This window comes from Macrosteles quadrilineatus, unplaced genomic scaffold (assembly GCF_028750875.1).
Source record: "Macrosteles quadrilineatus isolate MER2022 unplaced genomic scaffold, UCM_ALF_1.0 Scaffold_2__2_contigs__length_208266976, whole genome shotgun sequence".
Taxonomy (NCBI): Eukaryota; Metazoa; Arthropoda; class Insecta; order Hemiptera; family Cicadellidae; genus Macrosteles; species Macrosteles quadrilineatus.
The window spans coordinates 16,410,869-16,426,876 of record NW_026542595.1 but is presented as its reverse complement, the minus strand read 5'-3'; the positions used below and the strand labels follow the sequence as shown (position 1 = coordinate 16,426,876).

General features: G+C 35.6%; 2 protein-coding genes across 3 annotated transcripts in view; one reads left to right on the top strand and one right to left on the bottom strand.

Moving 5' to 3' along the window:
* Positions 1–16,008, bottom strand: part of LOC128985889 (probable isoaspartyl peptidase/L-asparaginase GA20639) — a 208,148-nt gene that overhangs the window by 75,040 nt on the left and 117,100 nt on the right. The window lies entirely within an intron of this gene.
* The window catches only part of LOC128985887 (tubby-related protein 4-like), an 80,588-nt gene continuing 78,428 nt past the window's right edge, over positions 13,849–16,008 (top strand). The window contains exon 1 of the mRNA XM_054405853.1: positions 13,849–14,342. Within this exon, the coding sequence (XP_054261828.1) occupies positions 14,247–14,342 (96 nt within the window). The 5' untranslated portion in view covers positions 13,849–14,246. The remainder of the gene's footprint in view (positions 14,343–16,008) is intronic.

Here is a 16,008-nt window from a genome sequence, read left to right as displayed (position 1 = left end):
TTCAATTATAAGCTATGCCCCAAAATCAGGATTATAAGGTATGACTCGAAATCAGGATTATAAGCTATAGAACAGAATCGGAATTATAAGCTGCGCCACTATTTGACCATTATAAGTTGTGAAACTGAAAATGTGTCATACCTTATAACGTTTTAGAGAAATTGTGGCGTAGCTTATAATTTTTCGTGAAAGTGTGGCATAGCTTATAACTGATTATAAGCTATGCCACATTTTCAACATTATAAGCTATGGAACAAATTCACGATTATAAGCTATGACATTATAAGCTATGACACCCCACGCGTTTGGTACGTATAACGTTTTAGAGAAATTGTGGCATAGCTTATAATTTTTCGTGAAAGTGTGGCATAGCTTATAACTGATTATAAGCTATGCCACATTTTCAACATTATAAGCTATGGAACAAATTCACGATTATAAGCTATGACATTATAAGCTATGACACCCCACGCGTTTCGTTACGGTAATCGTGTTGCCTCAAGAGTAGACATTAGCCACTAGAGATATGACGTCACTACACCTTTAGCCTTAGTCCCTCCCGTGTGCCCATTCCCTACCCTTTATAGGCAGGCATAGCCTTTGATTGGTAAAGGTAAAGTAGGCTTAAGTTTTTTACTTACATTTACGATTCCTATATTGAATATTCTAATGTGTAAGATCTTGAGTCTTCTAATAAACATGAATACAATGATTTTATCAGGCCAATCAACAATATTGCTACAGGCTATGTCAGTGTACAAGCGAAACATAAAATAAAATAAATATCAAGAGTTTAAAATCAAACCAAGCAAAAATCGATCAAAACCAACCATGTGCAAAAAAATGTTAAACCATGCACAAAATAATACAAACAAACCAATGCAGTTAATGCAAAATGCATGCACTATGCAAAAACATAGGGAGCGAGCTGGTGTAGTGGTTAGAGAGCGGGACTTCAGTCCCTGAGGTCCTGGGTTCGATCCCCACCAAGTCACCAATGGATGTTATCTAAGTGATAATGCCGCAACCCCTAGGTCTAGCCTGAAGTAATGTGAAAAACCAATCCCAGGCTCGTTCCTAGCATCCTAGGACAAAAAAAAACTATGCAAAAACAGGAAACAGGCTGTTCAGAGGAAAACTTACTTAACTAACTACAGTGTCAAAAAACTCTTTAAATTTGAAAAACGGATTTTCAATCAGCCAGTCTAATATTGCGGTTTGGAAGTTCTTTCTTTCCAGATTTCTCACATGACCAGGAAGGTGATTGAACAGTTTTATTCCTGAAACAGGGTATAACCTAGCCCTTTTATCAGTACTGGACCTAGGTATAACAAGCTTAGCACTAAACCTAGTGTCATGATTGTGTACTGAACTATAGTTACAGGTAAATCATTCATGCTGTTCTTAATACTAACAAGGCATTTGGAATATATACATATTTATAACTGTCAGAATTCTTTGTCTCTTAAAACAAGGGCTTACTGTGTTCTTTATAGTGAGCATTACAGAGAATCCTTACTGCCTTCTTTTGCAGTCGCAGGATCTTTTTATTAATTTTGGTCATATTATTATTGGCCAGCACCTACATTTTTGGTTGCTTATAACCTCTTTGGCTCTGTTCAACTCTTTTACCCTTCTTTTTACGAAGTTGATCCCATCCATTTCGATTTCGGCTAATAATAGGCCTATGAGGTACTACCGTTAACGTTCCTAATACTAGGATATCTTTGTGTGCAACCTGTTCGCAAACAGCTATAACGGGTACTAGATTAGGAACGTAATGTGACGTAATTTGGCGCAGACGTGCGTGGTAGCGGCGCACGTCTGACGTGCGAATAGCCACTGCCTATAGTGACGTGAAGCTGGCCCGCCCATTCCAACACACTTTTTTTAAAATGTATACAAAAAAGTGTGATCTTTATAACGGCTATTAAAAATAAGTGTGCTCTTATAAATTGTATTTGGGCGGGCCAGAATCACGACTGGCTCGCCAATTTCAGCTACAGATCTATAAATCATACCAAAAAACTGTGCTGAAAGTGTGCTCACAGAAATCATAAATAAAAAAAAGTGTGCTACCCCCGTTACTAAACAAACAACACCTAAATGGTAAGGGTAATAAAATGACCCAGCCCAACCCATTTCAGCTACAGATCTATAAGCCATACCAAAAAACTGTGCTGAAAGTGTGCTCACAGGAATCATTAATTAAAAAAAGTGTGCCACCCCCGTTACTAAACAAACAACCCCTAACTTGTAAGGGTAATAGAATGACCCAGCCCGCCCATTTCAGCTACAGATCTATAAGCCATACAAAAAAACTGTGCTGAAAGTGTGCTCACGGAATCATCAATAAAAAAAGTGTGCCGCCCCCGTTACTAAACAAACAACCCCTAACTTGTAAGGGTAATAGAATGACCCAGCCCGCCCATTTCAGCTACAGATCTATAAACCATACCAAAAAAACTGTGCTGAAAGTGTGCTCACAGGAATCATCAATAAAAAAGTGTGCCGCCTCCGTTACTAAACAAACAACCCTTAAATGGTAAGGGGAATAAAATGACCCAGCCCAACCCATTTCAGCTACAGATCTATAAGCCATACCAAAAAACTGTGCTGAAAGTGTGCTCACAGGAATCATTAATAAAAAAAAGTGTGCCACCCCCGTTACTAAACAAACAACCCCGAAATGGTAAGGGTAATAAAATGACCCAGCCTGCCAATTTCAGCTACAGATCTATAAATCATACCAAAAAACTGTGCTGAAAGTGTGCTCACAGAAATCATTAATAAAAAAAAGTGTGCCACCCCCGTTACTAAACAAACAACCCCTAAATGGTAAGGGTAATAAAATGACCCAGCCTGCCAATATCAGCTAAAGATCTATAAACCATACCAAAAAAACTGTGCTGAAAGTGTGGTCGCAGGAATAATTAATAAAAAAAGTGTGCCGCCCTCGTTACTAAACAAACAACCCCTAACTTGTTAGGGTAATAAAATGACCCAGCCCACCCATTTCAGCTACAGATCTATAAACCATGCCATTAATAACAAAAAGTGTGCCCACTACCAATCGTATGTAATTTAGCCACACATAGTAAATATTAAAATCAATGTATATAGTCTGGATAGTCAACCTGCCCGCCACCCCCATGGTGGAAGGAAAGCCACCCCAGCAGCCTGTAAGCTATTTAATTGCTACAGATTTAATGATTAGCCATGGCCCAACTGCGACTTTAAATGTCATATTATTTTTGTTTTTAATTCAATTGTCAAGAAAATAAAAGTGTTTACATACGAAAAGGAGCATTATATAACTACTTTTTTATTTTGGTTTTAATCGAAAGGAATATTGTTTAACATTTTAATATATCTTGAAAATTACTTATTTTTTTTAAATACTGTATTTATTAAAAATTACATACACACTTTGATTGGTTTCCAGCCTGAACGATCTTTTTAAATAGTTTTAGCGAATTTCCCTATAGGGAAGTAGCTATTACCGTAGGTGGCACGGTAAGACCTAGACCCGGGACCGATTTACTTTTTCATTTTGATGTCCCCAGAGGCCAAAAACACCATTCGTTCAAATTTTTATATATGTATATATATATATATATATATATATATATATATATATATATATATATATATATATACGTCCGTGAACGCGATAACTTGAGTAATTTTTGTCCGATTTTGATGAAATTTGGTTTAAAGGTGTAAAGCGGGATAAACTTGAATGAGTTCGCAAACCAGCACGATCGGACCATGGGAACGGGGCTTTACGGGGGGTTTTATGGGGTAAAAATAGGTTTTTCTCACTTTTGACCCTCAAAACACAAAATTTCCCGATTTCTCTTTAGACCTTTTTAAAGAGCTTAAAAAAACAAATAATTTAGTATATAAAAGTATTTTTATTCGATTATTAGTAACGGAGAAAATTAAAAAAAATTTAAATTTAAAATTCCCATGTTATTCTTATGGAGAATATTGTCAAATGTTGTAGTTTGCTTGTTTATGGATATATTTTGATCAAACTTGGCAAATTTATTTATTTTGTACTAAGCTATCAATATTTTACTCAAAAACACACTTTACTAGTTTCCTTGTAGCAGCAAACCTAGGTACTCGTTAAACCTAATGTTATTAAAATATATTTAACTGAAAATCAATTCAGACAAATGGAAATTCGCTTAGTCGGCAGGTTTGCTGTGGCGGGGGTATTTATTTACCAATTTAATGATTACAGTTAACAGCTTTATTATGGGACTTCCACTTTTAAAAGCTAGATTTTGTAATGTATAACACACTCTAAATAACACACTAAATAACACACTCTATTATGGTACACTGACTTAAAATTATTCAGAGAATTCAATAGATAATGGTTTACACCATACCATTATAATCTATGGTTTATTAAGGTTGCAGTGATAATCTATATATTCTATTGATTTTGGATAATCTACATTTATTTGCAAAGTGTAAGGAGTGCGTGGGCCGGTCACATGAAAGCTGTCACCGAGCGCAACGGTGGCGCCACCTCACGTACAGATAATAGGTACTATAGACAGGGTTGGCGCTTTCAAGACCGTGGCCTATACAAGCGTAGCTTGGGGGTTGTGCTCGTGCTGTTCTCCCATCAATTTCAGGGTGGCGAGGTATTCAGGTATTCAGAGTGTTCAAAAAAGGTGGGGACATATTTTACCTAGTGATTCCTCGTGTCGAAATAAACTTTAAAAATAAAAAAAAACTTTTCCAACCGATGTTTATGAAAAAAGATTCATCTTGATTCACCTTAAAATAACGTGTATTGGTGCTCCAAAAAAGGAAGCAATGCGATTAATGCGAATAATGTAGACATTCAAACATGGGGAAACTCCAGAGGAACTTTCTTTAGATTATGACATAGATAAAACAGATGATAAGTAGATTTCTTATCCTTATGGAACAGCTGAAGCCAGTTTCATTGTTAACTCTGTCCGGTGCACTGTAGAGTTCGTGTTTTGTTTACAGTTTGTTTCTTGCTGTTTCAAGTAATTTAAAACCACGTTTAACCAAACTAACACTGTTACCCATCCCGTTTGACTTCATAAGTATTAATAAAACTATTGATTGGTTATTTTAAGCTGAAATAAACAATACAGAATATAGTGTAACAAACAATAATAGTAAGCACAACTGAGGTATTTTTAACAGAAGGTATATGGAAAGTTAACTTTAGAAAGGAATTTCTCGTCATGACGAACATTTTAAGTATAAAGTTTATAGGGGTGTGACTTATTTACTTTTCTCAAAAGTTCATGGGTACTCTATTGGGATTTCTATGGATAAAACGTCATAATCATAAACAATAACTCGTCCTATGGTTATATAACCAAACAAATAACTTCTTGATCAGCATTGTACGTGTTATTAAATTTACGGAAAGTAAATAAAAGAAACGTCTTATAACACTTAAAACATTAGTACGCTTATGTTATACTGTTACTCACAAGACGGTAAATATACAAAAAAGGTGGTAAGTGGTGATCGATTTCGATTGGACACTCCAATCATCATCAGATCCAATAGGCGAATCTATCACCTTACCATCTTACCATCTTGCCATATCTTACCACCTTACCACCTTTTTTGTATATTTACCGTCTTGTGAGCACGGCCGCCTTTAACTACAGGCCGCGGCCTTGTAGAATTGGCAACGTTGCAAGTGGTGCTGTCCAACCCCGGAAGTCCCATAAGATAACATGGAAAGCAAGTGACACCAGCTCAGTAATTTACGGATTATTTATTTAAATTTAAATGTATGATTATAAATCCATTAAAATATTTAATATAAAACATATAGTGTTCTAAACCAAAACGATTTTAATTGAAAATCTATTCCTACAATCAAACCGGAGTCGTTTTTTATAGCCCTAACCTACTAGCCCCGTGACCAATCCGTCCAATGTTTTACTCCTAGCCTATCCTATTCTAAAAAAATTCGCATTTCAAAACTAGGTAAGTTAGCCCGGTTTTAGCCTTGTAGTTCAAAATAATTTATCTTCTCGCAACTCTGACTGTTCTGTTGGTTAGTAGGCTACTTAATAGTTAAAGGAAAATGCAAGATTTACTTGACAGAAAGCAGGGCCGTCCAGAAAGCTCACTAACTTAGTAGCCTAGTAAACAAAAATTCTGATAAGGTTATACCAGTCTACCAGTAACAGTGGCAGTAGAGCAATGTGTTTAAAAAATCTTGTGAAGCTACAGTTTCACCCTAACCGTTGAAAGAAAAACCTCTAATCTAAAAACTCATTAGGCCTATTTCTTTTTCTTATGGCTTTGGCTTTGGTTGGACTAGGTAAGTTACAAGGATGATCAAATAAAAATTTCATCTCAGTCTCCCAAGCTGATTTAAGTTAGAGCTAGCCTATGTTAGGGGATATGGTAATTATAAATCACTTTTGAAACTTTAGAGTAATATGCCTAACTTAGGTAGGCCAAATAGTTTAGGCCTACAGGCCTGTCATTGGCATCTACTGGTACAGCTAAGCTAACACAAGCTTTGATATTGGTATAGGCTAGTTGATGGGTTTAAAGTTGTTTGTGATAGGCCTAACACTATCTTAGGCCTAGGCTATTAACTTTAGGAATATTATGCGATATTTTGGTTATTCAACAGGGTTAGCTTAGTTGACGTGTCATCTACTGGAAAATGTCCTGTCAACATTAAGTGTGTAAGCCTAAACCCTTTATTTTAACTTAAATAAGCTGCACTTTAGTCTCTGTCCTACACTCATTCAAATGATAAATATCTATATAACTTAAGCCTTAAGGCCTAGATTAGCCTATTTGATATACCGTACCGATTATTTCATTTGGCCAGTTAGGTTAGGTTAACCTAACTAACACATCGCTGGTCTCGGTCACGAAGGAGGTAATTGAATTAGGTAGTTAAAATTGTTCTTTATGTAAGAGCAAACTAAGTTAACTTACAGAAGACCGTTGAAGATGTGACAGTAGGGTTGTAAGTGGCTAAGTTTAGTGTTGCAAAACAAAATTATAGGATCATAGGCTACTTAACTTAACTCACAGCCAATTGTAGAATTAAGTTTAGACCTAGCCTATGTAACTAGACTTGTCAAACTCACAAACGTTTAATAGCCTGTAACTAGAGTTCTGTTGTTCTGTTCTAATAGTTTTTAAACGTCGTCTGCGTCGAGCGGTTAGGTCTGATAGAGTGACCATAGAGTAGCGAATTAAAGGAATGAGAGTGAAAAATGTCTTTAACATCAACATAATCAATACTCTTTGGCCTCAGTATCTATGCAAAACTGCAAAGAAAAATTATAAAACAGCTGCGTCTAGATTTTGGCTTCATACAAGTAGGCCTAGTTAAGTCTAATTTATTTTTAAACTTTAGTTCAAAAGACGTTGTTAAGAGTAAGGTTGTGATAAAAATCACTATAGCTCAAGAAATATATAAGTAGCGAGGAAAGTAGCTAATATTCCGCTACAACTACTTAAAAAAAGTAGCTCGCTACTTCTCTAGCTACAAAATTTGAAAAGAAGCATAGCTACAGCTAACACTACAAAAAAAACAGCGCGCTACTTGTAGCGCGCTAATTCCCAACACTGCTCAGGACTATAGGCTTATCATCGTATACTTAATATTCATTAATATCTGTCAAATTTGTATTTTATCTATTTAATTGGTCTATTCATATAGGTATTTTGAAAATAATCCTTCCATAAGATAGATAAATACCGGTACATAGGCCTAACTCTTCACTGAGCTAAGTGGGTTATATTGGGTATTTTCACCAGTGAAGTGGGTAAAATTAAGTTACCAAAGTAAATTAGAAACCATGTTTATTCGTGTTATTCACTATTTATGAAGTACAAGTAATACAGTGATGTTGAGATGCCTCGAGCATGTGTTGTTCCTGGTTGCAAATCAAATTATAGAAATAGTGTAAAAGATGAAGGAGTTACTAGTACATTTTCTTTCCGAAGAATCCTGAATTGTGTAGGGCGTGGATTCGTGCAATTTCTAGAACAGATTGGGAACCCAATGCAAGCTCTGTGGTATGTATTAAACATTTTCATGAGGATGATGTAAGTTTGACTGAAAAGTTCCAAGACAATGGGGAATGGCATGAAAGGCGTAAATCTCATCAACTCGATCCATTCCAACGGCAGGTTTTTATTATCTGAAATAAGAACAAAAAATATTCATAGAGCATTAATTAATAAACAATTACAGTACTAGAAATTATCTATAAGTATAAAAGAGGATGTTTGTATATATATTTGGCAGTGATAAACTTAGACACCGCTGAACCGATTGCCACGAAACTTGGTACATACGTGTAGAATTTCATGGAATAGGTTTATACACCATCAATTTCGTGATCCGTCCAATCGGCTCCGCCCCAGTGGCTCTGGAGTTTCCCATGTTAACCTTATGAGAAATGGAATTAATGAATCTTAACAGCTGTTTCAATTAAACAAGTTGGTTCTGTTCTATAATGTTCAATAGCATTAAAGTTACAAGGATTACCAACAGGGTGCAGCACTATTATTTCTTTTACATTTATGTATGTAAAAGATTGACAGCTAATTAACAGTTAATTAACATTAATTTAGCTAATTAACATTAGCTTATTAACAGCTAATTTTCAACCAAAAGGTGAGTGAACATAGCGAACGAACTTCAACCAGGACGTGATTGAGCCATGCGAACAAGCTCACTTGTGAAGTTAAACGGGGCAAGGCCCGTGGGTACAGCTAGTTGGATATATATGTATCTGGCTGAAAAAAATTAAAGTGTTAATTCTCAAGCTAACACTGTTTACTACACTCCAATGTATCTAATGAAAATTAATAAAATCATGTTGACCTAATAAACTCTATTAGTTCTCCACACCATCTAGGTACAAACTATTTTCAATTTATTCATATTTGCAACCATAGTGGAACATTTTTACAAAATTTCAAAGTTATAGGCCTAGCTCAAACAGTTAAGGAGTCATGAATGTTTATGTAAAAATCAAATACAAAAACATAGACCGAAAACGGAATGAGATAGGTCACATGTTATAGTACGTTTTTTGTTTCTTTTGACATGCTGAATGTCAATTTGATGTTGAAATGCAAAAAAGAGTTAAAGCAGCAGAAAAATCAAGTTTTGACTTAATAAAATTTATACATTCTTACCACCAAGACTGTGTGTACAAAATAATACAAAGTTTACGTACTTCTGTCTGTTTTCAGTCTTGAAAATAGTCTGGGGATGACTAGTTTCAGGTCAAAGACCCATTATCAAATCCACATCAAATTGAAGAGTTTATAATCCGACGGAACGGAAGTCTTCATCAAAACCTACATATACACGAGTCGACACAAAGTTCAAATTTTCACACGGATATGAGTACCTAACTTACATTTAATTAAAAAGCTATAGGCCGGCCACATTCTTTCACGCACAGGACAAACCGACACAGGAACTATGGATTTGTCCACAATATTTCTAAGGCGGTTTTAGGGGAGGGGGAATTTAACCTAAAACTGCCTAATATTGTAATGAAATCCATAGTTCCTGTGTCGATTAGTTATTGTTTGTCGGACATGATGGAACTGTGGATAGTTCCATCGTGTCCGCCATACAAACTGTGTCAGTGTGTCGGTTTATCCAGTATGTGAACGAATGTGGCCGGCCAATAGCTTTTTAAATGTATATAAATGTGCTTGTATCTATGTGTAAATTTGAGCTTTATGTGTCGACTCGTATATACTGCATATACATTTTGATGAAGACCTCTGTCAAATTATAGACTCTCCAGTTTGATGTGGATTTGATAATGGGTCTTTGACGCGAAGCTAGTCATCCCCAGACTAATTTTTTAAGACTGAAAACGTGTGATGAGGTACGTAAGTTTTATACGGTTTATAGACTTGTTCTTTCACTAAAAAATCCCAATAAAGACTTAATACTTTTGAAAATAAAATATTAAGAAGCGTTTTTTGGACCAATAAAAGATAAGTTTTGTGGAGAATAAAAAAATAGGGCGTTGAGGGAATTTCATAGAGAACTAGATAGGTACCTATTGCGGTAGTGGCAAGTAGAAGGTTGAGATAGCTGGGCCACATTCAAAAGACAGGTGAAAGAGAGATAGTAAAGCATGTGATAAGAGGTACTATGGAGGATAGGAGACCATTGGGAAGACCAAGGATGCAATGGATTAATAAAGTTACAAAAGTCCTAAGGAGAATGGGAGGAAACCTAGAGCTGGCAGAAGATGGAGGATCCTGGAGGCACATTGTTGGCGAGGCCAAAGACCGCCTAGGGTTTAAATGGCCACAGGAGTGCGTAAGTAAGTAACGGTAGGGTAGATAATATAACGGCTGTGATCTCGGGTATTATTCATGATGACATTATAATAAATTATAAATCCACACTAAGACAAATTTATTTCTACTGAAGCTAATGGTTACCCGTCTCAGGTAGGCTAATCTGTTAGATATTATATAAGTTAGGTAGGCTATATCATTTACTGTTATGTCTATTGAGCTATTATGAATGTTTAGTCTATGTTTAACCAGTTTAACATTAGACAACAATGTAACAATAAGTTTAATAGATCACCACTAGTGATATGGGTAGCTATTATAAACTAATTAATTAGGCCCAAATGTAATTAAAAAAAAAAAAAATAAATAAAATTTTTTTAAAATAAAAAACTATTTTGAATTACACTTTTAATTAGTCTGCAAGCTGTAAATAATTAACACATTCCGCTGCTGAAAACCTTTAAACAGGCGCTCGCCAATTGCGGCGAGGCCTGGGCGGAGCCCCGACGCGCTAACTGAATCAGCGATCGCTATTGGTATTGAAATATCTCAGTAAGACGAATCACAAAAGAGCAGTGGTGATTGTTCTGCGTTACTCCGAAAGTGGACGTAGTTCACTGAAACACCCAAAGGTAGCAGCACTGCCTGGATCAATAACCAGAGTCTTTGTAATACGGCTCGAATTGAGATATCCCCGAAAACGGGACAAAAGCATTGCCAGACGGGATTTTACGGGCAATTTTTGTACCAACCTACACCAGAATAAAGCTCGCATTATAAGCTACAGGCTGGTAAAGATTACAACGTTCCCCGGACAATGGCTGAACCACACTGATCCGGCAAACAATGCAATGCGCGCTCCCCCACCGGTGGACCCGCCGCATTGAATGTGTTAAAATTCAGTTGAATTTTTTTAATTCAAATTTTTAGTTTAACCCTCCGAGTGTCCATAGTTTAGGCCTTAATGTCCACCTATTTTTGGCCCCTTTGCAAGGTTTTATTAAAACGGATCTGAGAAGCTTAAAACAATGTCAATTCTAATGTTCTATATACCATTTTGTTTGGAAAATCATGGGCTTCAATATTATATATAAAACATAAGGAACATTTTTTCAAAAAAAAAATTTTTAGGTAAAAAAAAAATATAATTTCGAAAATTTTCAAAAAAAAAATAAGTTCGCGCTCAACGAAATTGTATAAATTATAGGCCTATAAATATTTGAAAATAGCCACTTTGTTCTAAATTTAATGAGGATTACAAATATATAATCATATAGCGAGGTAAGTTATCAAATAAATAAGTTATGAGCGAAAAACGGATTTCAGTACATAGCGTTTAGCTAAGAATGCATAGCCTAACCATAGCTAGGAATCTGGCTGATAATTTACATCAATATCACTACCTACTTCTTCAGGATCATCAACCAGCACTTCAAAACCACTTAAATCTTCTTATAATGCACCACGTATATCACTACTTTTGATTTTTAACACTAAAACAATGATAAACGTAATAAAACACATCAGTCATCGGTCCGGGGGAACCTAGCTGTTTACAAATACACGCACGTCAGCTGTCTGCTACAATATTTTCGGAACTAAAATGAATAGCGCTTAGAGACAGACCTCTGGAGAAAGCTTAGAATATTACGGAAAGAACGATACCTAACTCGATCCAGTTCAATCCGATTCAGTCAGTCATAGAGCCTTCGCCGTAAGCGATGTTTGTGCGTCATAAAAGTGACGCGTGACCCTACACAAAGTGTGTTGTGCGTCATTTTTATGACGCGTGACACTCGGAGGGTTAATTGGTTAATAATAGTTACCCAGATCAAACAACTGATTTTTCCGTTCCCTTTAAACAATTGTAAAAAACAAGATTGCACCTTTATTACATCGAAATTCAAACAAGTTTATGCATTTCAACTCACTCTTTCATTTAGGCTGATACCAATAATTGGCAAAGCCATGTAGGTACGGATGTAATTTCATTAAACTTACCAACATTAAGTAGCATTTGCATTTGTTTGGTTTAGCCTTGCTCGGTCCCCATATTTTTTTCTGAATGGAAAAATGTTGTAGCAATTAGTTCAACCACCATCCTCCTAGTTACTAGTTACATCTACTGTAGATGTACTGTTGTAGAAATCTTTCACCCATGCTGTTCAGCAATCCAACCTGGTAAAACATAAATGAGTTAGATGATCTCTACTACATACATTGACATCCAGACAAGTTTTTTTTTTATTCAACTCTTTCATTTAGGGCTGATACCAATAATTGGCGAAGCCATTAAGGTTAAGATTTAATTATCCTACATTGAACCATTGAGCCTGCATGCCTGTTACTTAATTCCCTAAGCATTAAATGATCATGGTAGACTAAATAGGTTATCAGTTAGATGTCCACAGTGAAGCCTAGCCTAGGCACTCCCTGATACTACTTGTCTGGACAAAAATTTAGAGAAACTAACTATGTAATGCTTCTATAGGCTATGTCTAACCCACGAATACAGTACTAACTTAACTTAGAACAGGAACAGGCCAATGATAGGCTTTAAACGAACAGACACGGTATGGATCATAAATTTAATGTCTATAATGCTGTAAAGTTAAGACAATAGGTCAGTAGCACGAATACTTTCGTGAAGGTAATTTTGTTGTTCAATTATTACTTTAAAAAATACATTTAAATTTATCTGCGTTCAACTTTATGAAGGGATTAAATATACGCAATTTATGGATGCTACTTTCAGATCTATGTTGGCTATATTTATAAAGACAATGCCTAGACCAAACTACAAAATAGGCTTACTTAATAAGTTAATAAATACATTGGCAATTTGACAATAAGATTAGAACTGAAATCTGAGCTGGTTCTTTAATCTATAGTTTTTAGTTTTTGTTACCAAAATCAAACTTACGTATTGTTGCTGATAAAACTCGATTCTTCAAATGATTTAGATAAATAATAATTAACTTAGCATATTTTGTGAAAATAATGTACTGTACAAGTTGAATAACAACAGACTACTTCTACTTGATTATACAACTGTAGCCTACTTTACTTACTTGTCTGGTCTGCATTCTGCAAGTGCAAGTGCAGTGCAAAGTGTGTAAATATTAAAAGTGCGTGTCGGCGTCGGCTGCTTCCAATCCAAACAAAATGTAAACAAAACAGTCACGTGACACAGCACCACTTGCGACGTTGCCAGTTCGATGGCCGCGGCCTGCTCAACAGTATAAGCGTAAATATATGTTTTAAGTGTTATAAGACGTTTCTTTTATTTACTTTCCATAACCAAACAGTAAAGCACAAAACATGAAATTAACCCTAAAATAATAGAAACAAAGTTTCGTCGACACTAGCGTGACGTGTCACCAAACACTATATATAGTGTGTTGATGGTTCATGTTTGATTGCTTCCAATTTTCCAAAATAAATAAGAGAGAAGAATAAAAAGAGTATTTGACTTTAAAATCAATAACCAGTTAGCTTCTGCTAGGAATTTATAAATACATAGCTAGCAATAGTTCGTAGTTATAGTAGGGTAACTTACTTTAAACTTTTGGTAAATCTGAGACATCGCGAATTTTGCAGCTTAGAAGTTTTATTTTAAGTACCTTGCTAAAACGTTGTGTTTTTAGATAGGAGGTAGTACAATTTAGCTGTTAATTAAGTATGGAACTACGTGCAACAGGACAATTCTATTTTGATTCATGCAGATACAATGGACAGTGTTTGTTGTAGATCTTATCTTTCCATAACTAAATTAAATAAGCTACCTATAATAATGATTTTTTCTGAAAAGAAATTACTCCCGGAAATAAGATTTTTCAATCACTCCTAGTAGTTTTGAAATTTTACTAGACATTGAAGTAGATAGGCTAGCTAACTAACTTAAAGTAATGCACTTACATTTTGAAAAAAATACCAACACAAAATGTGATTGCACTATTCTTTCCCTGTCGTGGATGGGAAAAGTTCCTGATGAATTACCAGAGGTAAGTCTATCCTCTAATATGTCATACAAACGTCAGGCATAGGCTATAGATTTTAAATGTAGTCATAGGCTGGATAACTTAGTGGATAGTTGAAGTGGATTTGAAAGCTTTGCATACACACTCTAAAATACCGTAGTTATTTTTACGGAAATTATTTAGATGGGGGTGACCAAGCGTTCTATAATAAGTTATATATCATTGGAAACTAGATTTTTACCTGAAAATAATGGTGCAAAAATTTTTCTGCTGCCACAAAAACTGAATTTGCTACGATATTTTTAAGTTTATTACTGTAATACCTCTTGTTGGCTGGTCTCTGTCGCCATAACTGTACTGTGAATTGACTGACCAACACAAACATGAACGATTGAAATTGAAAGGATCGTCTAGGGATGAAGAAGAAACCTAATATGACAAAGAGTAAGTTTATACAAAGAGGATAAAGAGGTAGAGACATTTATAAATTCAACTAAGCGTTGATTATGAACTACTTCAGTTCTTATTTAGACATGTGAGGGGTAGGTTGGGTGTTATGCGGACTCGTGACTGTATTAAGTGTTTTGAAGTTAGGTTAGATTGGAAGGTAAAGTTTAGGTTATAATGAACCGAGTTGTTGATTTAGGCTATATTATCTCCAGACTGGGCTGCACTTTACTTGACGTCCTACACTCATTCGAATGAAAATATCGATCGATATATCGATTAATCGATTGCTTCATTCGATATATCATTTGGTTAGTTAGGTAAGGTTAACCTAACCTAACTAACCAAACGATATATCGAATGAAACAATCAAATGAAAATATCGAATCGAAAAAACAATCGAATGAGTGTAGGACGTCAAGTAAAGTGCAGCCCCAGACTGTTTATGCACGTTGTTAAAAGTACTACAAACACAACAAATAATAATTTCAAAAATGCGCAGCATTGTATTTGACATTTATAAATATGTGGAGAGAATAAATAGCTACTTGTAAGATTTAAAACGAAAAACGTAGAGCGCATGCAATAGATAATAATAGTTCAATAAGTGAAGATAATTGTAAATTAGCTAGGCCTAATAAATTATTTTTTAATTTATAGTGCGTTTAAAAACGTTGAATTTTAAAAAAGTCTTTTTATTTATAATTTATAATAGTAGTGTATTATGTACATGTCTGATCTTCCCACGTATGATGCTATCACGACCCATACATTATCTTTAGCACGCCGATCTTTATACAGACTGTTCTTCAAGTCGTAAATGGCAGAATGAGGTGCTACAGCTCATCAGACAGCTTTTCATCTTCTTCAGGGGTAAAAAGCAGTTTTGTATTCTTTAAGGACATTACGACCAAAACAATTCCACACTCAACACAAATCGCTCAGCGACTGCGACTCTGACTCCCCTCAGAGCAGACCCGCTACAGTCGCTGAGTTCAGCCGCTAGCTGCTCCAGTCGCAGTTGCGTCAAGGACAATGGTCCCATTTGAAACAACGCTAGCCAGTGCTCAGCTACTATCGCTCAGCTACTATCGCTGAGCTACTATCGCAAGAGTCGCTTCAGGGACAATGCACCTTAACTTATGCTGTTCTTCTCATACATTTATACACTGTTCTGTGATGATGACACCAAACAGCTCCATGGACCTAGTATGGGTTGGTGGGTGTAGGAAAGTAATTCCAA